This window comes from Dipteris shenzhenensis, chromosome 15 (genome assembly GCF_047967505.1).
Source record: "Dipteris shenzhenensis isolate YYH24624 ecotype China chromosome 15, Dip_SZ_1.0, whole genome shotgun sequence".
Classification (NCBI taxonomy): domain Eukaryota; kingdom Viridiplantae; phylum Streptophyta; class Polypodiopsida; order Gleicheniales; family Dipteridaceae; genus Dipteris; species Dipteris shenzhenensis.
Window position 1 is genome coordinate 47,268,330 of NC_141610.1, and position 26,515 is coordinate 47,294,844.

At 43.4% G+C, this 26,515-nt stretch overlaps 1 protein-coding gene across 1 annotated transcript in view; it reads right to left on the reverse strand.

The window, feature by feature from the left end:
* Window positions 1-26,515, reverse strand: part of LOC147893906 (K(+) efflux antiporter 2, chloroplastic-like) — a 148,476-nt gene that overhangs the window by 49,718 nt on the left and 72,243 nt on the right. Inside the window, exon 5 of the mRNA XM_087385467.1 lies at window positions 5,324-5,383. Within this exon, the coding sequence (XP_087241593.1) occupies window positions 5,324-5,383 (60 nt within the window). The remainder of the gene's footprint in view (window positions 1-5,323; window positions 5,384-26,515) is intronic.

Below are 26,515 nucleotides of genomic sequence, written 5' to 3' on the forward strand. Positions count from 1 at the left end.
GCCCACCTATGTATCTCCTATGAGTGCATTGAAGCCACCAAGGAGCGTATTTTCATGCATCATCTCATATGGGTTCTGTCCCTCTATAGTGACCTCACATGCATAGCATGATGTATCTAAGGAAAAATAGGACACCGCTATGAAGATTGGCCCTGCATCTAGTAGCTCGACTCGTATCCACATATGACGTGCATGCTCCTCTCTCCATATATGTTGTTGTGCTGGGCGAGACCCTAGTCGTAACACATGTAACACTGCTTCTCTTGCTACCATCAAGCGCACCATTCCCTCCCTCTAGTGCTTGTTCTGTAAGAGAGTGAGGCTGTCTTCCAAATATATTCTGGTCCCTTTCAGATTTGCCCTCATGCTCATGAGGGTAAACCTTATATTTCAAGTGTAAGAAGATCTGTTGAAGATATGTTATCCTAAACTTCTTGATCCTTATCTTACATCCCGATTCCCTCTAGATGTTACGGCATTTTTTAATTCAAAACTTCTCTGAAAAATATTGGTGTTACATCCAATTGTACTGAAAGATAGTACATTCAGGTCCTGTAAGCAATTTAAACTCATCAAAATCGAGTTGTCCAACTCATTCCTCGAGTCTTACTTTCAGCCTACTGACACAAGAGTTGACAGGATATAAGCACCTAGGATATGAATCATGCAAGTCCTTGTCTGATTGGTTACAAACCAATCAAAGTAAAGACTTCATGGAACCTTACTTTCCAATTGTATATGGGCATCTCCACAGTACATCTTTTCTTCAAACACAACAAACAGCCACTACTAAAAGCTTAAAAGTTTAAAAATCAATTCGGCCATGCCCACCCCAAAAAGAAAAGTATAGCTAATGGGAAAGTTGCCTCTTCACAAAATAGTCTCCTACCGTCATGGCAGTGTGCATGAAAAGGATTGCTGATTCAGTACTGATCAGAGAAAATAAGTCAGGCCTTCTGCTTATCTTTGTCATTTTGTTACACCACAGACAGCAAGCTGAAGCGACCCTCCCCAAATTGCTACTTGTTAAATGATGGCCAAGGCATCAAAATACTTGCAAGTTGTGTGACTTTCTACAACTAGTTTGAGCCATCTACACATGTTAGACGTACAAAAGTGCTATATATTGTGATATTTTCCACTCACCCCTTTCACATTCGTGTACTGATATGAAGCCTCAGTTCTCAGTTACAACACAATTTTTATCCCAATAAAGCACCTGCAGCCATCTTAGCCCCTTTATCATTTTTCGGATCCATTACTCCTCTCTTTGCTCTCTCCCCTGAAGAAATGTATTATGCTCCTTTTATACTTTCTCATTTTACACGAATATACATGAATGTTCAACGTGGCAAAGTCTCCACAAAGTTTGATCACCCTGAGAAGATAGTGAAAGATTTCCTTCGCATTAGATGCATTTCATGTGTAGGAAACCACGAGGCTATCTCAAAATCCCTATGATGAAGGAAAAAAATATGAATGCTCCACCCAAAAAGGCCTCCTTCCAAAAAAACAAAGTAAAAGCAGAAATATCCTTGACCAAAAAAACTGTTCTAGTTGGAAACATCTTGTTCAGAAAATGTGTACAAGAGTAGTAGCATCCAGAAAATAGATAGCAATCCCCTCTCATATCGGGAAGTGAAACACTTTTTCAAGTACTTAAAATGTCCAAAAAAGTTTTTAAAGAAGAGGTTCCTTGTGAGAAATTTCAACTGTGGTATGCTGAGTTTGTAGTCCATGTGATTCACATAGCTGAAAATTTACGCATCTATTCCATGTTGCTCAACCAAGAAATGCAAGCATGTCCTAGAAAGAAACAATTCCCACTGGTGGACTGCCTCGTATCATAGTCTCCAGCCCAATCTGAGTCACTGTAAGCATGCATCTGCAAGTCACCCCCCCTGGGAAACATCAAGCCAAAAGACTTTGTACCTTGCAAGTAATGGAAGATGCGTTTTACAACCTGCCAATGCATAATCTTCGGGCTGTGCATATACCTGCTCACCTGAGAAACTGAAAACTGAATATCAGGTCATGTATTGCAGAGATAAATGAGGCATCCAACAGCCTGGCTATAGAGTGTGACATCAATTGATTCACCTGCATCATGCATTGTAAGCTTCAGCCCCGGCTCCATGGGAGTGGACATAGGCTTGCAATCATGCATGTTGAATCTATCCAAGAGCTTTTGAACATACTTGAACTTAGACATAACAATGCCACGTTTCTCTTGAATAAACTGGATCCCCAAAAAGAAATGTAACAAGCCCAAGTCTGACATATCAAATGTAGCTTTCAATTGGACTTTGAAATCCGCACTCTGCATCGCAGCAGTGGGAGTGCTAACTGATAATGCAAGATGGGATCTTTTTTCATATAAATCAAGCTGAAAAAGACCCCAATACAAAGTGCCAGACAACCTTAAAGCATCGTCATTTTCTTTGTCTCTGACTGCACACTTGTCATCATCAAAAACAACCTGAAATCCTCCTCTATTCAGTGAGGACACTGAAAGCAAATTCTTCTTTATACCTGGCACTTAGAGTACATCTGAAATGATGAAGTCTGTGCCATCAGTGGATGTGAGAATAATGTCTCCCACTCCACACTCTGAATAAGAAGAATTATTTACACAAGTTACCTTCTTCTTGGTGGGTGAAGAATGCAGAGTTACAAACAAATTTTTCTTGGAAGTGATGTGCTTTGAAGCACCACTATCAAAATAACAAGTATGTAGAGCCTCATCAACACTGAAAGAGCATTCATCCTTTAAAGGATCGTAACTGCAAGTCAAAAAAGCATATGGGTCATCATCATTAGTGGTTGTAGTATCTGAACTGCCCACTAAAAAATCTGAAGTGCAAGACAAAAAGGCATAGTGCTCTTCAACCAAGTTGGCTGCAACATCTCCTCCATCATGGCAATGTGGACCCGATGCATCTGATACAACCATACCAAAATCCCTTTTCTTTTCTTTGGCTATGCACTTCTTGCACTCTCTAATATAATGACCTGGCTTTTTGCAATAATGACAGATGCCCTTCTTTTTCTGCTTGTTTGTATCACCCTGTGCCTTATAAGAAGGCTATCCAGAATCAGCTTTATGCTGATGTGTGGGTTGATGGGCATGTGGCTTTTGCTGCCCCTTACCCTTGGGCTTGAACTTAGAGAGCATAGCATGCTCGCCAGCCCAGGTTGCCATATTTCTGCGTGTTTGTTCCTCCTACGACAGAAGTCCTACCAACTCGTGAAAGGAGAGAGGATTGCTGCCTCCCCTCAATGACAAATTCAACGAGGTGTGGAAACCGAGATAGGACTCAAGAAGAGAGTTCAGAGTGGTGGAGATCATCTCTGAATCCGGAATGACTTCATCAATGTTCAACACTTGTTCCCTGAGATCCTGAAGCTTTGTGAGGTGAGAATTCATGGAATCTCCCTTCTCCATATGTGTATGGGAAAGTTCTCGCTTCGGAAAGGAAACTCTGGCATCGTTCCTTGCTGCAAACATACTCTCAAGTATTACCCAAGCTGCCATAAATGTCTTGCATGACCGAATATGAGGTATAATGAACCTCTTGACAGAAATAGAAATTACTGAAAGAGCTTGTGCATCTCTAAAGTCCCATCTTTTCTGCTCTGCTGTGGGAGCTCCTGGAGCGGCTACTCCAATCACCTGTGCTATATTTGTACCTCTACCCTTGCCTCTAGCTGTAGGAGTGACAGGTATAGGCGTTGTATCTGGTCTTTCTTCATCTCCATTGACATAATCCCAAAGATTTCTGCCAACCAAGATATTACGAACCATGAAACTCCACAAGGAGTAGTTGGTGCCATCCAACTTATCCTCTTGTGTGAGAACCCCGAACACCTCATTTGAGTTGTTCTGAGCCATTTTCACCAGATAATCTCAGAAAAAATACAGCAGACGGACCAAGTGAAATCCCTTCCTGGGATATAAAATGCACAAGTAAAATCTGCAAAGAATAATATGCCCACAGTGACAAATACTATCACAGCCTGTCAACGCTCAAAATGCAGCACACTGCTCTGCTCAATGCCCAAAAATCTGCAAATAGAATCTGCAAAAAGTGGCAAAAGTCTGTAAATTGACTCACACTGAGTCCAAAACTGTTTGCAAACTTCCAAAATGCTCTTTTACCTGCAAAATTGCAACCCAAATGCAAAAGCCCCAATTTCTTGTGGGAAATTGCATACAAAAGAGGGCAGATGATCTAAAAGCCCCAAATGTTGCACAAATTGAACTCTGCTTGCAAAAGCCCCAAATTTCATTGCAAAATTGCAGTGTAATTGCGAAAGCCCCAATTTCTTGCCAGAAGTTGCAACCAAAACAATGGCTCATTGCACAAATGCACCTGTGTGCATATGCAAACAAAAGAGCCCCAAAATGTACTTATAGTATGGAGCTGCAACCTCAAAGAAGCACCTTGAAGTCGGGAACAAAAGTATACAGACAACTGCACGAAAAGCTGTACGGTCAACAATGTACGGATGCCAGTGCACGGACGACTGTGTACGGATTCCTGTGTACGGACGAAATGTGCGGATTCCTGTGTACGAACGTATGGTCCTCCTTCCTGTACGGATAATCGACGCGGATCTGTACAGAACATGTAGTACGACGCATGTACAGTGGATGTACTGCTGTACGGCGAACATACGACTGTACCGAATAGTCCATACGACTTGTACGAACATCAGCGCAGGAGCAACGTACGGACGACGAGCTGCGGTACGGAAGTCCATATGTTGTACGACGCAGGATAGTACGGTTGTACGGACGGGATCTGCGAGCAAGGGGCTTGGAGCAAGGAGAGCTTGCGGGCAAGGAGCAGGGAGCAAGGCAGGGAACTAGGAGCAAGGTCTTGCTGCTCTGAAGACTGATACTAAATGTTAGAAAAAAGAGAGTGTGAGAGCAAGAGAGCTGAACGTAACATTGCAATAGATGAAGTGAGTAGTACAAGAAGTGGGATAGGTTTTGTCTAAGTGACAAAACCTTATCCTTCACTAACCGTAGTTAGTGAACTAACTGTGGTTAGGGGGAAAAACCTCAAATGAGACAAAAGTGCCCCTAACATGCTTATTACATTACATTGGTCACTGCTAGAATATAATAATAATTCTAACATTCCAATGGCTCACATTAAAATTTCCTAACACCTGATATTTACATCGCTCAAAAATCTCAAAGATGTGCACATAACTGGATTTGAGTCACATTGAGACGTCAGGGTATTTCTAATGATACCACCTTCTTTTCTTTTGAGCCTGGTTCAAGTCAAGAAAAGTAAGCAACAGCATATACCTGTGCTGTCCCAAGTCCGAAAACATATTTCTTCATGGAGCTCAATCTTTCAACGGAAAGCTGCAAGATGGAAAGCACACACAAAACTAAATGTGAGGAAAGCTACGAGTAGAATCTGCAAAACAAGCTATCGATTTTAATAAAAACTATGTAACCCTTGCTTCCTTGTGTCCACTTGTACTTCTTCTCTTTTTGCTGTATTTTTTATCATGATGTATAGTCTAATGAAACCAAAAAAGAGAGTTAAAAACATGGAGAGCTTTCACTGAATTCCATATGACTTGCCAGCAATTAATGCCAGGACGCCTGAAGGCCCTATCCTTACAGAAAAAAATAGAAGATAAGGTAGCAAAAAGACAATATTATCTCTACTCATCCTCTAAAAGCAGAAAAATACGTAAGATTCCAAACCTTATGACAATCACCCACATTGTTAAAACCCATGAAATCCGTCAGCCATAGCAGGGGCTAGCTGTGAAGTTGTAGACAATCTCATAAACATATGCTCTAAACCATACATATCCATGCACCCACACACATTTGAGCATCCATGTATACAAAGGTCATTACACTGGCTTGTCTGTCATCACTCCAAAAGGTGAAGGGCAGAGAGGCTAATTTAAAAAAAGTTAGTCCATACTCTCTTCATTGGAGCTATAATAGCTTGAGAAGACTAGAGTATTACATTTTAGTCTCTCCCGAAAAGAGCATTCTGAGCAAAAGATCTTAGAAAAAGAGAGCGACAGGCAATGCACCACTGAAAATAGGAATTCCCTTATTCACGAAATGTTAGACTGAATTAGGAAGTCCCCAACTGGTTCATCAAGGCTCAAGGCCAGCGAACAAAAAGGCTTGTCGCTGCCATTGACATAGAGCATAGAGGATCAAATAAGCTCAAACGGAGCAGTTCAAGACCAGATATGACGCTGAAGGGCAAAGAGAGGAAAAAGGGAAGACCAAAAGATTTCAGACTCCATCTTGCATTAAGAATCTGGTGAATTCTGGCAAGAATTGGAAAGCACATTCCCACTGATCTCACTAAGGCAAAGAAGTCCAAGTTCAACAGTACAAGTCGTAATGGATATGTTCAGGAACCCACCACATAGTCCACAAAGAGATGCGAAAGCAATGATAGGATAAAACTTCAAAAATACATGGGACTGGAGATTGTGAATCCTCGATCCCATGTGCAAATTTTTTTGCAAATAAAGGCAATATACTGTGTCAATGCAAAGAAAGAGGACTTAATGTACTTTCCCATCCAATTCGTTGACAAAGCCATTGAGTGGTTTGATCAATATCTAGATTATCACTTCACCACATCGGTGAATTGAAGGAAGCCTTCTTAAGGAGGTTTCAACAAGAGTTCAACAAAGAGATGTCATGCTGAAGCTCAACAAATCGAACAAAAGCTAGGTGAGCCGGTATACAACCTTGCGGCATGAATGAAGGTGCTGACTAACCAGCTAAACAACCTCGCAAGACAAAACATCATTGAGTTCGAGGTTGTTGAGCTGCCTCACCAACGGCATGGATATCACCTACCCGACAAAGCCCTATGATGAATTGCTTCACAACGCAACTGCGGTCAAAAAGGGTCATGAAAAAACCCAAAAGCAAGAAAAAAGTCATATTTCATAAGCTGGACAGCAAAGAAGAGGAAATCGATGATCTTGTGGTAAAAAAGGACACCAAGATCAAGAAAGAGCAACTAAGAATGCTTTTGAAAGAAATGGAAATACGAGGTGTTTCTAAAAAAGGAGAAGTATGGTGCCACAAGTACAAGGTGTCCGAACGGCCGTATTACAAATGAATGTCGATCACGTAAGTATTGCAACATTTGCACTTGCTACAGGCCACACGACTGAAGAGTGCCGGTTCATTAAGCACAAGAGGACTGCATAGGTCCACCAAGTGGAAAGCAAGCTAGAAGGCCCTATCAAGGGAATAGACCAAAGAATGCCAACAAAACATGTTACTTCAGAGCAAGGAAGGTCACCACAAAAGCGAATGAAAATTGTGGAAGAAGTAATTACAAATCCTACAAAAAGTATGCCGTCAAGCGCACTAACAGCAGGAGTGGCAATGGCAAAATTGGAAGCCAAAGTGGTCACAAGATCATATGAGAAGGACCATATGAGTCCAAAGAAGCCAAATGAGCCAAGGATTTCCTAAAAGAAGAGAAGAAGATGGCAAAGGAGATCAGCCATGCCCTAAACTACTAGAACTCACTCCCCATTGCATGAAGTTCTTTCGATATCCCTCAATCAAAGAACTGACCTACAGTAGAGCCATTGACCACAAGAGTGCAATTGGCCAAAAAGGCAATTTGGGACGAAGAAGTACCCATAATGGACATCAAATTTCAGAATCACATGGTAAAGGGAATTCTCATCAATGGAGGCCGTGGCGTAAACATCATTTTTAGCAAGTCCCAAAGCGGCTAAGTTGAAAACTTGATTCCATCTCCTTTCCAATTCGCATGGTAGATCAAAGGTTAGTGATGCCAAATGGTACGCATACCATGCCCGCATCAAGAGATGAAGCGAAAAAGATGCTAACAATGGTGGGTATGGATTATGATACCATCCATGCTTGCCGCAATGATTGTATTCTCTTTCGTCGTGACCATGAAGATTTGGTTTATTGTCCGGAGTGTGGGGAACAATGATATATAGATGACTTGTAGGGTGAGCAGATTCCGGTAAAGGTCTTGAGACACTTTCCCATCATTGCAAGAATACAGCACATGTCCTGATGCAAATCCATAGCGGAGTTAATGACATGGCATGCATCTCATCGGTCCACTGATGACACATTGAGGATTCCCATAGATTGTGTAGCTTGGAAGCACATAGACAATTAGTGGCCGAAACAGTTGGCTGTTTGTTTGACAACCATGATATAGCACCTTGACCAAGGAAAAATGCATATCCCTGTGTCAATCTCTTGGTCTCATGATCTCCGGCATAGTCATTGTCATAGTATCCATGCAACCATGGATGACTTCCTCTGTATTCTATCCCAAACTGTCTTGTACCTCTGATGTGTCTCAAGACTCTTTTGGCTGCATTCCAGTGAGACTGTTTTTGATTTGCCATAAACTGTGCTAGTGAGCTTACTGCATAACAAATATCTAGCCGTGTGATTGTCAGATATATAAGAGATCCAATGAGCTGCCTGTAGTATCTGTCATTGACTATAGGCTTTTTTGAATCTTTAGTAAGCCATTGGAATTTACTAGAATTCTATTCATGTTGTGCTATTATCATCCATCATAGCGTTAGTCTGAGGATGAATGCATAAACATCAATGGAGCATTCTACACAGTCACATTTATCGTGGTAAAGATGGAGCATGAGCAAGGATACCCCATGTTGTTGGAAGACCATGGCTGAAGGGAGCCAAAATGGTGCATGATTAGTGTGGTGATACGCTCATAATCGCGCACAGATGTGCGAATACCAATGGCAAAGAGCACCATCCTCAAGGACTGTAAGCCCAATGCTTGGAACTGGAAGAAGCCTATGTCTCGGAAGTAGAAGATAAGCTCCGCACAGTCAATATTGTGCCAATAGCCACTATTGATGCAATCTAGCTAGCGATGGAAATGCCAGTGGAAGACGGAGAAGCCGAAGATGAACTTCCCAAGGAGATTCATTGAAGACGAAGAGGAATAAAGGGCAGTCCAAAAAGACCTGACCTATCGGATAACGGGGCGGCCAAATCATCAAAGGCTAAGCCATCAAAGAAGTCATGTGGGTTCACAAGAGAACGTCAACAACAGACTTCCCAGTAAATTTCCCACATGCACCAAAAGCTCTTTATAGAGTTTTAAGGATGTATTTGCATGGAAATAATCAAAGACCCATTCCTACTCAACAAAGTAACGAGGCATGAAACGTATTCGCTTATGGATGGATACAGTCAGTACAACCAAATGACGCTCGCCAAAGATCGAGAAAAGACAACCTTCATTACCGAATTGAAAGCATACTCGACCAAGGTAATGCCATCTGTGCTAAAGAATGTACCGGCCAAGTTCTAGTGCTTCATGGTGGAAACATTACACGAATACATCCATCCAAGCCTAGGCAATATTTCTAGATGATTTTCCATCTATAGTACAAAGCATGCACACTTGGAATGCTTGCAAAAGGTGTTTCAGTAAAAATGTCAGGACACGTGAATCTCCTTGTATCCATACGAATTTGTATACTATGTGTTGCACAGTTTTGTTGGGGCACATAATTTCATGTGAAGGCATCATGACCGAGATCCAAGATAGATGGCATACAAAAGATGAAAGAAACAAGCAACATCAAGCAAGTTTAGTAGTTCGCGATGTTCCTTAGCTTCAATAGGCATTTCATCATAAGATTTGTTGGCATAGCCGAACCCCTACGTCAACTCACAAGGTAGGATACGAACTTCGAATGGAATGCAAACCGAGCCGAATTGTTCTAGATCTTGAAAGAGAAGGCAAAGAAGGCGTCCATACTTACAAAGCCGCACTAGAACAAGATCTTTTATGTGCAAGTGGATGCATCTGCAATGACAACTAGGTCCATTCTTGCTCACCCAAACGAGAACATTAATTTCTCCATCTTCCACATGAACCAAATGTTCTCAAGAGGACATGGATTTCCCCATCTTGCACATGAGCCGAATGTTTTCAACAACAAAGATGAATTATTCGACCATCGAAAGGACAACACTACATATCATGTATAGCATTCAATGTTAGAATTATTATCATATTCTAGGCAGTGGCCAATGTATTGTAATAATTAGGGGCACTTTTTCCTCGTTGAGGTTTTTCCACCTAACCACAGTCCAATCTCTAACTACGGTTAGTGGATAGGATAGGGTTTTGTCACTTATACAAAATCCCTCACTGTTTCTTTGTACCCACTTCATTCCACTCTACTATTTGGTACACTTACGTTTTTCTCACTCTCACTCTTGCTCTCCATTTTTTTCACATTTGGTATCAGAGCGGGTTCTCCCTGCTCTTGCTCTTGCTACGCAATTGCCTCCAGCTCCCGTCCTCCAGCTCTAGCCCATCCCGTACAATCTGTAGGACTGTATAGATTCCATACTCGTACCGTCGTACGGTTTTGCACGTCGCATTCTGCATCAGCGCCGCCATCCATTAGCTACCCATCCATACAACAGTACGGTCAGTCGTACTGTTCTGCTCAGTTGACAGGGCATTCCGTACCAGACTGCGCCGGTCGTCGGTCGTGTGGACGTCCGTACAATGCAACACTCCGTACATCTGTGTCTTCCATACAAGTTGAAGGTGTTTGCAGGGTCCATTTGCAGGCATTTGTGCATTGAGCCATTGTTTGGCTATGGACTCTAGCAAGCATTTCTTTGTAGCACGTGCAAATTTGGGGCTTTTGTAGGAGACTTGAAATTTGAGTGACATTTGCTCAATTTCACCCCAAAATTTGGGGCTTTTGGTTTTGAACTGCAATTTCATGCATTTTTGGGGGTTTCAGATAATTTGCCCTCTTTTGGATGCAATTTCCCTGAAGAGATTAAGACTTTTGGCATTCAGATGCAATTTGGCAGTTGAAAGACCATTTGGGAGATTTGCAAGCAGTTTTGGACCCAGTGTGAGTCAATTTGCAGACTTTTGTCACTTTTTGCAGATTTCCTTTGCAGTTTTTTGGGCATTTGTAGAGCATTGTGGTGCATTTCAAGTCTTTGATAGGCTATGACAGTAATTGTCACTGTGAACAGATTTTCTTTGGCAGACTCTGGTTGTGCATTTTACATCCCAAGTTACTTGTTCAGTTTGCTGTGTTTTTGAGTTTATCTGGCAAAAATGGCTCAGAACAACCCCAATGAGGTGTTTAAAGTCCTCACACAGGAGGATAAGTTGGATGGCACCAACTACTCCTTGTGGAGTTTTATGGTATGCAACATCTTGGTTGGCACACATCTTTGGGATTATGTCAATGGAGATGAGGCAAGGCCAGATTCTGTGGCTACACCTGTCACTCCTATAGCTAGAGGCAGGGCTAGAGGTCAAAACACAGCACAAGCAATTGGAGCAGCTGCTGCTCCAATGGCTCCCACAGCAGAGCATAAAAGATGGGATTCTAGTGATGCACAAGCTCTATTTGTGATTTCTCTTTTTGTCAAGAGATTCATTATTCCTCACATTCGGTCATGCAAGACCTCAAAGGCAGCTTGGGAGATTTTGGAGAGTATGTTTGCAGCAACAAATGATGCCAGAGTTTCCTTCCTAAAGAGAGAGCTATCTCATACGCATATGGATGAAGAAGATTCCATGAATGCTCACCTTACAAAGCTTCAGGATTTGAGGGAGCAATTGCTGAATATTGATAGAGTTTCCAAATTCAGAGATGATTACCACCACTCTGAATTCTCTTCCTGAGTCTTATCTTTGGTTTCCACACCTCGCTGAATTTGTCATTGAGGGGGGCAGCAATCCTCTCTCTTTTCACAAGTTAGTAGGACTTCTGTTGCAAGAAGAGCATACCAAAAGAAATATGGCAACACGGGCTGGCAAGCATGCCATGCTTTCTAAGTTTAAGCCCAAGGGAAAAGGGCAGCAAAAGCAACATGCCAATCAGCCCGTACATCAGCATAAAGCTGATTTAGGGCAGCCTTCTTATAAGGCTAAGGGTGATGCAGATAAGCCTAAAAAGAAGGGCATTTGTCACTACTGCAAGAAGCCATGACATTATATTGGTGAATACAAGAAGCGCATAGCTAAAGAAAAGAGAAGGGATTCATTTATGGTGTGTCAGATGCATCAGCTCCTAATGCACATGATGGGGTAGATGTTACAACCAACTTTGTGGAAAAGAACCATGCATTTTTGTCTTGCATTTCAGATTCTTCAGTGGGTAGTTCAGATACTACAGCCACTATTGATGATGATCCATATGCTTTGTTACGACCCTTCAAAGAATGCATGCTCTCTCAGTTTCAAAGAGACACTGAATACTTGGTATTTTGATAGTGGTACTTCTAAGCACATCACGTCTAAGAAAAGCCTTTTTGCATCTCTGCATCCTCCATCTACTAAAAAGAAGGTGACTTGTATTCAGTGTGTGGAGTGGGGGATATCATCCTCACATCCACTGATGGCACAGATTTCAGAATTTCAAAAGTTCTTTATGTGCCAGGTATAAAGAAGAATTTGCTTTCAATGTCATCTCTCAATAGAGAAGGACTTCATGTTATATTCGATGATGCTAAGTGTGCAGTGAGAGACAGAGAATGACTATGCTTTGATGTTGCCTAGTACTTTGTTTCAGGGTCTTTTTCAGCTTGATATATATGAGAAAAGATCTGATCTTGCACTTTCAGTGAGCACTCCCACTACTGCGATGCAGAATGCGGAGTTATGGCATGCCAGGTATGGGCACATGAGCTATGGCAACTTAATGACACTTTAAAAGCATGCTATGGTTGATGCATTGCCTCCTTTGGAATCACCTCCTCCTCATGCATGTGAGAAGAAGAAGAAGAAGAATATATTATCGTCCTCTGAAGACCAAAACCGGCCTATGGGACCTGAGCAATACAATATCACAAGTACATGAAAGCTCCTCCCGAAGATGGGAGGGTGGAAAGAGAAACCACCTTCTAGGATTCAGGTGGATTCCTATGCTTGAAGAGCTTATACACAAATGTTCCTAAAGCTGAAGGTGACCCTTTATGCAGCAAATCAGCCAGTTTGTTATGTCCCTCAAGGAGGTGATTGAACTCTTCCCTAATGTGTGCATAGTGAGGGCATATCATTACCATGTGTTCTTCTGTTTCAACCATACCTTGATCACATAGTTGGCATATTCTACTCTCCCTTGGCATCTTTTTCCATCCCCCTGTTTCTAAGATGCATAGATTTCCTTTTAAGGATGGTGCAGTAAGAGCTACTCGAAAATTACAGCTCATACACAGTGATGTATGCGGTCCCATGAGGACACCTGCTTTTGGTGGTTATCTCTATTATGTTACATTCATAGATGACTTCACCAATTATACTTGGATCTATGGTCTTAAGGCAAAATCAGAAGTGTTTATGCATTTCAAACACTTTGTGGTTATGGTTGAGAAAGAGACAACGCTCAAGGTGTAGACACTTCGCACAGATAGAGGGTGGGAGTATATGTCTCATGAGTTTGAGGCATTTTTTCAGGAGAAAGGCATCACGCATCAGCTTACAGTAGGCTTACACCTCAACAAAATGGCAAAGCTGAGCGCAAGAATCGCACTCTTATGGAGATGGATAGATGCATGCTTACCAGTAAAAAGTTGCCTCACAGGTTTTGGCTCGAAGGCCTCATGTGTGCAAATTATGTTTTGAATCGGGCTCCCACAAAGGCTTTGAAGACAATCACTCCCTGTGAGGCATGGCATGGGAGAAAGCCTTCAATGGATCACTTCAGAGTTTTTGGTTGTGTTGCCTATGCCCACGTGCCTGTGGAGTTTCGACATAAGTTGTCAGATAAGGCACTTCATGCATTTTTGTTGGGTATGGTGCACAAAGCAAAGGCTATCATCTCTACAATCCTACTTCACGCAAGATTTTTGTGAGTAAAGATGTTACATTTTCATAGAATTCAGCACATACACATGCTGAATTTACTATTCCAGCTTCTTCAAATGATGTTTTTGAGGGGATGCTTCCTATAGCATTTGATTCCCCAGCTGAGGCTCATGCTGAAAATCAGAATTTACAGCAACCTCCTCTTGATCCACATGCCCTAATTCAGCCACCTGTTGATTGTGTACCTCCACAGGGTGTGGATGAAGCTGTCAGGCAAGAGATTCAACAGATACACGTAGCCAAAACAGTCCCGAATTGGTTGGTACAAACTCTCAGAGAGAGTAGGCTTGAGGCCCCATTGCCTTGTAGGACTCGTAGTGCAGTAAGGCACGCAGGGGGGGCTCTTTCAATTGAGATAGCTTGTGCAGGCACTCTTCTTGATGAAGAAGAACCTCACTCTTTTGAATAAGCAAAGGATAATGTGCATTGGATGCATGCCATGCACAATGAATTGCAATCCATTGAGAAAAATCAGACTTGGGATGTTGTGGATTTGCCACCAGGTAAGCATGCCATAGGTACCAAGTGGGTTTTCAAAGTGAAACGGAAGCCGGATGGGTCCATTGATAGGTACCAAGCAAGGCTGGTTGCTAAAGGCTATGAACAGAAGAAGGGCATAGATTATGAGGAGACTTTTTCTCCTACATCCCGGATGACCACCATAAGGTCAGTTATTGCCATGGCTGCAGATTTTGTTTGGAACGTCCATCAGTTGGACATAAAAATAGCTTTCCTTAATGGGGACTTGCAAAAAGAGGTTTATGTCAAACAACCTCCTAGATTTGAACTTTCTAGCAATGCACTTCAAGTTTGCAAGCTGAACAAAGCTTTATATGGGCTGAAATGAGCCCCACCTGCATGGTATGCCAACATTGATGCATTCCTAGCAAGTAAGGGGTTACATAATAGTCCCACGGAAAGCACCCTCCACATCAAGAAGGATGGGGGGGGATATTTTGGTCATCATTCTTTATGTAGATGACATGCTGCTCATAGGGTCTAATGAGGAAAAAATTGCAGATTTCAAAGCTGAGTTGAAAGCTGAACTTAGCATGACAGATTTAGGCATGTTAATTTTTTATTTGGGAATCCAGTTTATACAAGACAAGCATGGCGTCGTTATGTCTCATTCCAAGTATGTGCAGAAGCTCTTGGAGAGGTTCAACATGCATGATTGTAAGCCTATAGCCACTCCCATGGAGCCGGGGCTGAAGCTTACTATGTACGATACAGTGAATCAGTGGATGTCACACTTTATAGCCAAGCTATTGGATGCCGCATCTGTTTGTGCAATACTAGGCCTGATATTCAATATGCAGTATCTCAGGTGAGCAGGTATATGCACAGCCCAAAGACAACACATTGGCAAGCTGTAAAACGCATCTTCTGTTATTTGCAAGACACAAAGTCTTATGGCTTGATGTTTCCCAGGGGGGTGACTTACAAATGCATGCTTACATTGATTCAGATTGGGCCGGAGACTATAATACCAGGCAGTCCATTAGTGGTAATTGTTTCTTTTTTGGCAAAGCTTGCATTTCTTGGCTGAGCAAGAAGCAATCTACAGTGGCTACTTTCTCATGTGAAAGTACATGGCAGCTTTCACAGCGACAGTTGAATGTGTTTGGCTGCAACATTTGTTCGCTGATCTTCGTCTCTTATTGGAGGGTCCTTCTCCAATTCTCACTGATAGTTAGAGTGCTATAGCAATGGCAAAGAATCCTATGTTTCATGCTGAGGTTCATTATCATTATGTCAGAGAGAAGTTACATGCACGGGAGTGTCAACACACGACAATGTTACAGACATCTTCACCAAAGCACTTTCACGTGAGAAGTTTGAGGCATTTCGCACTGCCCTAAACTTATCTCCTTTTGGTGATTGATCACTATCTTGTATACCACATTGGCACTCTAAGGGATGTTAGAATCATAATCATATTCTAGGCAGTGGCCAATGTATTGTAATAAGTAGGATAGGGACACTTTTCCCTCATTGAGGTTTTCCCCCCTAACCACAGTCCAATCTCTAACTACGGTTAGTGGATAGGATAGGGTTTTGTCACTTAGACAAAACCCCTCACTATTACCCCTCATTGTTTCTTTGTACTCACTCTTGCTCTCCATTTTTCTTCTGGGCAACCTATTTGTGTTCTATGTGGACTACAAGCATTAATCTATTTTATCAACGAAACAATTGTGAAGCCAAGGTTGATCAGGTGGGATGCTATTGCAGAAGTCAACTTCAAGATCATCCACAAACCTAGTTCAAGTCAATTACTTAGTCTCACCAACCATAAGAACTCCGAAGGACGGATACATTATGGTCTCCTTGATGTAGGATTCATTTTGTCGATGTACGAGACAGAAGCACAAAGGGATCATGCAATACTTCTCTAAAGCAATGTTCCCGAAAGATGCAACCACAAACGAGCAGTGAATATCACTCACATATTGGAAGCACATAATGATCATGGCCCACCTATACAAAAAACGGGGAAAATATGATCCTTCAACCATGCGTCTTTCCCCACGAAAGAGAAATTGTCAAGAACGAAGCCCATCCAAGGGTGGAGGGTGGTCATTTTTCCACCGTCACAATAAGAAAAGTTATAAGTGCAGTACTATGGTGCAATACCATATACACCAGATGTCGCAAGGCACGGCAAGAATGCCAACAGGTAGGCCGACTATCCAAGATGAAATGCCATTGAGGCTGACTTGTCCTTCCAAAAATGGGGATTTCAGCTGTCCATTCAAAATCCCAACACATCAAGGCGAAAAAAAAGTACATTGAGCTAGTGACCCATTATATCGCCAAATGGGACCAAGCAAAAGCCTTGTCTAACAACACCCACAAGCACAAGAAGATTTTTGTATGAAAATATCATCTGCAGGCTTGTATGCCCCATTGAAATCATGTCAGATCAAAGGATCATGGCAAAGGCATTTTTTTGATCCAGCAAAAAAATCAACATACCCAAGGGCGAATGGTCGAGCCAAAGCAACGAATAAGATGCTCAAAACGATTCTCCACAAAAGGTGAACAAGAGCACCAAAATGGTTGGGACCATACGCTTGTAAGAAATCACAACAGATGGTATACACAACGGAAGACTGATATAGTGCCCAAGCACTCACACAGGAGTGTTTGTACAATGTGGAATCCAAAACTTCTTTACTGATAGTAAATGAGCGCATACACAAGAGATATGTAGAACCAACAAAATTATATTTCCATCCAATGTGGACTTAATACAAAATGTATGCCCATTGTCTCACCCTCTCGTAGTAGAGTGCTACCTAGATGTGGATTCCCTTGTGCACAATGAATAGTTATTCTTCTACCTCCGTGGCACTCCCACAACACTCGCCCTGTGTTCTCCTTGTAGCTTAGGTGGGCCTAGTTGCCATGCCCTACAAACACGCCTCCAAGCTATCCTTCCCAGACAGGTAAATGTGAGGCAGTAAATGACCTTGAAGACTTGAGCTCCTTGCTGCCCTGATGTGCAGCCAATGGTGAGGCCCAAGCTTCTCCTAATGATCCAACCTTGCTGCCCTGAATGTCAACCTAGGTGTGCAGCCTCCTGTGAGCTCTTTGTCTGCAGGTACCAGTCCCCCAATGGAAGTCCTTCAGGCTGGCTTTGTGCTGTCCAATCTGCTCTCCAGCTGCTGCTCTAGTGGATAAGTTATGAGCCCCAGAAGGGCTCCTTATACAGGGTCCAGGAGCCCCCAAATAAACCGACCAGTAAGGTCCTTATTGGCTGACCAGCAGCCTCCATAATCCAACTGGGGCCCAGCCCCCTGGTCTGTGGTAACAGGCTTGCCAGGGCCCTTTTCTTGAGGCGTTGCAGGCCCTGCCTGGCCATGTCGCATCCAACCACTGGCTGGCAGATCTGCCCCTTCCCCGACCTGTTCCAGGTGTTGGAGATAAGTGCACACTAAGTGTACTATTTCCTAGTCTACATTTGTCTAAGTCTAAGTCTAGTCTTTATGTCTTGAGTGTGTGCCATGTGGCACTTCTACAATTATCCCATTAGCACTCTTGCTTTATGTCTTGTACTTTGGCCCATATATTCATGGGTCACATCATTGCAATCTATCTGTCTAGCTTGTGTCTTGTCTACACTCTTCTCAAGGTATTTCTTGTCTTTCAATGTTGTTATTTCATTTCTAGTTTCTAGTTCTTGCTTCCATATTCCAACATGGTATCAGAGCTAGGTTGATCCCTCTTCTCTCCCCTCAGTCTGCCTCTTCTCAGATATCTCCCCCGCTGCAGATCTGCCCCTCTTCTCATATTTCTCCCTCTTCTCATTTCTCCCTCTTTCTGCCCCGCCATTGCGCGCCAGATCTGTATATTTCCGCGCCAGATCTGAGCGCCAGATCTGCGCAGTCCTGCTGTCACTCCTGCACCCGCTCCTGCATCAACGTACCTGCTGTCCATACAGATCAGCGCCGTCCGTACTCCGTACTCCATACATTGTCGTCCGTACGCCGTCCATACTCCGTACTCCGCTGTCCGTACAGTCCGTACGACTGTACGGAATCCGTACCTGCACAGGCCGACTTCTCCAGCTACTGTTCGAGATCTGCTTTATCTTCACGAAGATCTGCACCATCTGTTCAACCTCCTGGACTGCGCCCCTTTTTTGCACCTCTACCTCTGCCTAGGATTAAGGTGCTCCTAATCGAACTGTTTGGAATTCTGTGTGCTTTGCCTCTTTCAGTTTGCTGAGCAGTCTCTCTTTTTTGCTGGTTCCTCCTGCTTCGATGGGCTATCATATGCTATGGCCTTTACAAAGTGGTGAGAGAACCGGCTTCTTGGATCTCTTCTTTCATTTATTTCTGCAATATTGTAAGGGAATAGACACTGCCCTTGCATCCTAGCAAGAGGTAAGACCTTCCCACATGGCATCTTCCTCTCATTCTCTCATATCTATCGACAAATTCAATGGGTCCAACTTTCATACTTGGCAAATCAAAATCAAGTGCCATCTTATGAAAGAAGGTCTTTGGGACATTGTTCACCGTGTTGCTCCCGAAGGTCCCTCTGAGCAAGTTGTCACTGCCAAGAACGACAAAGCCTCTGCTATCATATTGCTCGGCCTTGGAGATGATTACATTCATCACATCTCTGACATACAGTCTGCTCCTCAAACATGGATCACTTTGGATACCCTTTTTGGAGCCCGATCTAAAAACTCTAAGATTGCACTTATGATCTCATTCTTTGATCTACATATGCAGGAAGGAGCTACTATAGCCTCTCATGTCAATTATCTTCGCAGTCTTATGGTTCAGCTTGCGTCAGTCAAGTCTCCCATCTCTGAAGAAATTGCTATTGCTGTGCTTCTCAAAAGCTTACCTGACACCTATGCTACTCTTGTCACTACCTTCAAGTATCATAATAATCCTTCTCTTGAGGGTATCATCAATGCTCTCCAAGAGGAAGAAAGAACTCAACAACGAAAGGTAACTGACACTGCATTTTTAGCAAAGAAAGGAAGTTCTAAGGTAAAAAAGCCTTGCACCCATTGTGGCAAAACTAATCATATGGAGAAGGACTGTTTCAAAGCTCATCCATGCACCATTTGTGGCCGTGATAATCACGGGGAGAGGGACTGCTACTCCAAAACCTCTACATCAGCCCCTGCATCTACCTCAGCCCATGTTGCTGCAACATCTCCATCAGCTGATCCTGCTATTCCTTCCTCACATGATGAGAAGTGGGCTTTCTAATACTTCTATTTCTTGTCTACCACTTTGACCACCGATGATGTAGGTCAAGGGATTCTAGTGTCTTGGTCTTTTTGTTTGTCTACAGTCAGTCTTCTGTCTATCTAGTCTTGTCTGTCTATCTATTTGTCTATCAATCTGACTGTGTTTTGTTTTAGATCCATCTTGTCCCTACCCTTGTGGACCCATATGACGATATCACTTGAGGAGGGGTGTCTCAGGATCTTTTGTCTGTCATGTTTTCTATCTTGTCTCTCGGTCTATCAATCTTTATGTCTGTCTTCTAGTCTTGTGTTTCTGTCTTACTCCTAGTGTCCACTTAAGGAGGGTGTTGGAGATAAGTGCACACTAAGTGTACTATTTCCTAGTCTACATTTGTCTAAGTCTAAGTCTAGTCTTTATCTCTTGAGTGTGTGCCATGTGGCACTTCTACAATTATCCCATAAGCACTCTTGCTTTATGTCTTGTACTTTGGCCCATATATTCATGGGTCACATCATTGCAATCTATCTGTCTAGCTTGTGTCTTGTCTACACTCTTCTCAAGGTATTTCTTGTCTTTCAATCTTGTTATTTCATTTCTAGTTTCTAGTTCTTGCTTCCATATTCCAACACCAGGCCCTTTTGCTGGCCCATATGCTTCTCCAAACAGGCACATCCATGGCCCTGCTTCTTCGCCTCTGTCCAGGCCACCTCCAGCCCCTGGAAACCCCCGGCCATAGATCCGAACAGTCTACTCCACAGTTCCGTACAGGTTTGTACTGCTGCTGATGTCGCCTGCCATCTGCAGATTTTCTTCTAGAGGCTCCCACGTGGCATTGCGCCACTGGTTGGTAGAGCTCTATGGTGTCCTGCTGCTCCAACTGTGCTCCAAACACTTTCAAACAGCCAAGTACACTTTTCTTCTATGCTGCCCACATGGCAGCCCATGTGCTGCCCATGTGGCAACCCCTATGCTTGTGTTTGTTTGCTTGTATGCTGCCCACATGGCAGCCACCTGAGCCCTAAGTACACCTCCCCCATTACAGATGGGGAGGTCACATTTCCAACAAAGCTCCCCATGGTACTATGGGGCCACTAACAGCATTCAAGGTCACGAACAAGCACACTCGTTCCAGCTGGCATTCCATATAGAATGCAGTGGTACTAGTGGAATTCTTGTGCCGAGTCTAAGGGTTGCTAGTAAGCATAGGAATGGCCAAGAAGAAGCCCTTCCACAAACGGTTGGGCGCATTGCGGCTACAGGCACCCTAGTCCCAAAGCGTAATCCAACATAGGAAAAAGCCATGGCGGCTATAGGCAGCCTAGTCCCAAATCGTAATCCAACATAGGAAAAAGCCATGGCGGGACTGCCACATCAAGACAAGGGCATTCAAAGAAGGCATGTTCGTACTACTATTGTACACCATCCTGAGCATTGAAATAAAACTTCCATCGTGTAGGGGTCGGATCATACCTAATCAAGAATGCTTTGACAATGGAATTGTCACCTTCAAAGACCTGCCAAGGGGACGAAATGCCAAAACGAATCAACGTGATGAAAATCAAGTTGCTTTCACCACAAGCACGATTTGTCGGGGTAGGATTCGTCAAGGTAGCCACGATGAGCAACCAAATGAACAAGGAGCACTTAACGAACACACTTGGGAAGAAACCCTAAGTACTAAATGAGCCTTTCAAAAAAAATCAACCTCTTTTTCTCATTCAAGCACTCTTGAAGCCCAGAAGCTCTCTTGCCTCCAAACTGCCTGTGCTACCTACCACAGAAATCTCCCAACAAACCGCAACACAAGCAAACGAATGGTGAGTGTTCCTCCAAAGCGAAAGGGCGCAAAGAAGACCGACACATTGGCCACAAAGAAGCCAAAGGGGATAGAAATCCAACCTCTCTCGGAACGAAATTGGCCACTGGCAGCGATTAATTGGCTACATACCATGGCCTGCAAGATTTTCACGAGCTACTGGGAGCCTCTCTTTGACCAAGTAGTGGCAGAGAATTCTCTTTTTTTATGAATTCCTTCAAAAGATGAGGAGCTCTAGGAGGCCCTCAAAGCACTCCGCCTTAGAAGTGCCCTAGGGACAATGGCTTGATGATGTCCTTCTTTCCATGTTTCTACGAGCATGTCCTCACCCCCCTTCAACTAGCTTTTCAAGAGATCTTGATTGAGGCTCTCTTCCTTAGTCCTTGAGTCGAGGCTAGATTTGTTTGATCCAAAGGGGGGGGGCATTCCTCAGTGGAGACGGATCACCTTGCGGAAACAGCTTACAAGATCTTAGTCAAGGTTTGAGTTTGTGGTTGAGGCCTCACCTCGTTGATATCATCCACGACAAACAAACAAGTTTACAGCGTCATGGGCATGAGGGTAGTCTCAACCTATCGTGATCCTTCTTCTAGATTTTGAGAAGGCCTACAACAGGGTGGCGTGAGGATGAGCTTCTCTGAGAGGTGGATTCGAGGGGCTCAGCTATGTATGCACAGAGCGCCAATCAAATGCTCATTGGTGGCCATAGGGAAGAGGCTTTTGCTCTTTCTTGCTCAACTTGCCAAGGCTGCCTCCTTCCTCAACAAATCTTGGAGAGTGTGTGTTAACAAATTTCTCCTTTGCTTTAATCTGCAGTTCCTGACTAGTATTGAACCTGCGCACTAACTTATCACGTTCACGGGCGATGGCAATATTTCGATCCTCCCAGCCAACTCTCAAGGGCATGATACGTATTTCTTTATTCCTTCATCAACATCACTACGTATTTCCTTCATGTTTATCCTTGAGACCCACATCTCCCTAGATAGTTCCTGGCCACATGTCTACATTTTAGGCCCTTACTTAGATGCATCCTTTTTCACCCCTCTCTTGGAGTTCCTTTAAAACAAATTGCCCCTTGGCAATTTTCACATTTAGATGCACCTAGGCCCAAGCCCTATTAGAACTATCTAGTCAATGCCATTACGCCCTCACCTAGGACCTTGGCAGTTACTTCTCTTGACCATTTAATTACGCACATTAATTATTACAAAAGTTGGTCACCTTAGAGAAAATGCCCACCGATCTATCCGAGGTCATGCTATCTCGGCTAGAGCATAACATTCCTTCCCTCTTCAAGCATCAGCGTCCTCGATGATGAAATCTGGGAATGCTCTCCGCAACTGGTATACGGATTTCCAGGTAGCTTCCGATAGAGGCTGACCATGCCATGCAACCAACACCGTGGGTATCTTCCGATTTCGTATCTGCATTGTTCCTCGGTCCAGGATTCTTGTTGGTTTGCGCCTTGCAATATCCTCTATCTCCTGAAACAAAACCACACCTTCGATTAGTGAGTCACCTGTATGCAAAAATTTCTTTAAGCGCGAAACATGAAAAACCGGGTGCACCTTACACCCCTGTGGCAATTCTAATTTATAGGCTACACTGCCTATTCTTTTCAGAATTAACCACGGCCCACAGTATCGAGGTGATAACTTAGCACACTCTCCTGAAGTCAACGACTTCGAGTGCGAAGGAATTCTGAGAAAAACTTTTTCTCCTTCTTCAAATACTCTTATAGACCGATTTTCATCCGCATACACCTTGGCTCTATCCATAGCCTGGCGGATGTTAGCTCTCGCAAGTGCTAGCATCTCCCGCATCTGAACTACAAAGTTCGCGGCACTAGGCACTTTCTGAGGTACTCCAACTATAGTCGGATTGGCTGGTCTATAACCATAGTTCAGCTCAAACGGACTAAACCCGGTAGATGAATGTTTTCGATCATTGTAGGCAAACTCCAACAATGGCAACCACTTGTCCCATGTATGTTGCCTCAATGACACATATGCTCTCAGCATATCCTCTAAAGTCTGGTTGACTCTCTCCGTCTGACCATCCGTCTCAGGATGATCCCCACTACTCATTCCCAACTCAGTCCTTAGTGTCTCAAATACCGCTGTCCAAAAATGACCGGTAAACCTGACATCTCTGTCTGACACTATGGATCTAGGCAATCCATGCAGACGAAATATATGTCTAATAAACAAATCCGCTACTTGCGGGGCACTAATAGACTCTCTAGTCGAAATGAAGTGAGCCATCTTGGTTAGACGATCAACCACCACAAGGATAGAATTATACCCTCCTTGTGTTGCAGGTAACCCTACAATAAAATCCATGGAAATGCTCTCCCACTTACTTAGTGGTATTTCCAAGGGCTGTAAAAGTCCGGGTGGCTTCACCCGCTCGGCCTTACTTACCTGACACGAGAAACACCGTGTCACATATTCATGAATATGCTTTTTCATCTTTGGCCAAAAGAAATCTCGCTTCACGAGATCATAGGTCTTCTCGACACCTGGATGTCCCGCACACGGGCTATCATGGCACTGTCGAATGACTCTCTGCCTGAGATCATTCTGACCAGGTACTACAACCTTGCCATTTCTAACTAGCATACCATCCCTTATGGTATATCTTGCATAAATTTGACCTTTTCTGGATGCCAGGTCATCCTTTTCATTTTCCCCGGGTTTTAACACATGAGCCTTAGGCCATAAGCTCTGGACAAGCTCGTCCACCTTCTGAGTTTCTCTGATCTCGGTCATTAGAGCACTCTCTAATACCGTGAAACTCAGGTTGTGCATAATGCGAGACAACGCATCAGCTACCTTATTGTCTTTTCCTCTTCGGTACCGAATCGTTAGATTAAACTCCTGCATGAGCTCTGTCCACCTAGCTTGGCGGCCCCTCAAGTCAGGCTGTTTACAGAAATGTTTCAGAGTATCATGATCTACATCCACATAAAACTCTGAACCATACAGATAATGCCTCCATGTTTTCAAAGCATGGATAACAGCATACAACTCCAATTCATGAGTTGGCCAATTCGTTTGAGAGGGAGAAAGCTTCTTGCTTTCAAAGGCTACTGGCCTTCCCTCTTGAAGGAGAACTGCTCAATGCCACTTGCATCGGTTTCTAGGAACAACGGTTTCTGGGGATCAACTATTTTTAACACCGGTCCTGAGACCACAGCTTGTTTTATGGTGTTAAAACTTTCCTGTTGATTCTGTCCCCAAAATAAAAGGTACTTTATCTGAGGTCAGATCAGTCAATGGCGATACTATTTCGGAATATCCTTTGATATGCCTTCTATAAAACTGGACAAATCCCAAGAATGATCGCAACGCGGTCAGACTCTGAGGGATTGGCCAAGTTAGTATCGCAGCCACTTTCTTCGGATCCATTTCTACCCCCTGTGGAGTAATTATGAACCCCAAATACTCAAGCCTAACCATACACAGTATAGTTTTCTTTTTATTCACGTAAAGACTGGCTTTCCTCAAAGTACTGAACACTATCCTTAAGTGTTCACGATGCTCAGTAATACTTTTACTGAATATCAAGATATCGTCAATAAAATGTACTACGAACTTTCCGATATACGGACGTAGTAAATCGTTCATAAGCATGACGAAGGTCGCTGGAGCATTGGTAAGTCCGAAGGGCATTACCAAAAACTCATAATGACCAAACCTGCTTCTAAAAGCGGTTTTATGCACATCCTCGGCTCTAATCCGGCCGCACTTAAGATCTATCTTGCTGAAAATCACGGCTCCATGTAATGCATCTAGCAAATCATCAATCCGAGCCATCGGATACCTGTGCTTAACAGTGATATTATTCAATGCTCTGTAATCTATACAGAGGCGAAACGTATCATCCTTTTTCCTCTTTAATATCACTGGCGAAGCAAAAGGTGAGAAACTTGGTTGAATCTGCCCCAACTTGAGGTATTCTTCCAGTTGCCTACGCACCTCCGCTTCTTCAGTAAAACTCATTCTATAGGGAGGTCTATTTATAGGCTCTGCCCCCGGGATCAGTTCAATCTTATGCTGAACTTTCCGCTCTGGAGGTAACCCATAAGGTAGTTCATCCCTAAAGCATTCAGAGAACTCCTCTGTTATAAGATTAGCCAGCTTGGCCATCTCACCACTTGCGTAACATCAGTGCTAGTCGAAGAATCATCCACCGACTCTACCGATGCTGTGCAAAGGTATAAAAACTCTACTTGAGCCTTTCTGATTTCCATCACGGAAACCAACGGTCCCTGAGGTATATCTTTTTCACCTCGCAAGACATAAAGCACATCATTCATCTTGAATTGATATACGTGCTTTTTCCAATCAATGGCTGGATTCTTACTAGAATGCCACGCCATTCCCAGGGCTATATCTGCATGAGCAAGCTTGGTCATTTCAAAATCAAGCTTCTCAGCATAGTCCTGAATCCGAAGCTCCAACTGGGTAACCCTTTGGTCCCATACTTCAGTTGAACTTCCGTCTGCCATCCTGACTGTGTACGCATAGTCAGATGGACTTGTCTTTAATTTCAGCCTCTTCACGAGCTTGGAGTTAATCACATTGTGAGTTGACGCTGAGTCAAACAACACAATGACATCATGACTGGCCACTTGCCCTTTCATTTTAATTAACTCCGTATCATTGAAGGCTGTATATCCCGTTGCTGCGGGCTTAGATAGGATGTTATCAGGTGCACTCGTCACTAACTTAGCAACAGATACACATAACAAACAAGGTACTAACCTCTGAGAAGGTCCCGCCCATATGTTCCGCACTGGGACTCTCCTGCATTTCTACGTCGCATTCAGATATTATCATATTAGCCGTGCGACGATCTTTGTTCAGTGGACAATCCTTCCACTGATGTCGCTGAAGGCAGCCGAAGCACAATCCTTCTTTCCTAGCTTTCTCTTTTTGTTCAGGGGTCAATGAGGACTTTGACCAAGCCCGGGCTGCCATTGGAGTTATTTTCCTTTTCACCCCAACGGTGGTACTTGTTTTTGTTGGTCCCTCAACCGGCTTCACCTGCTT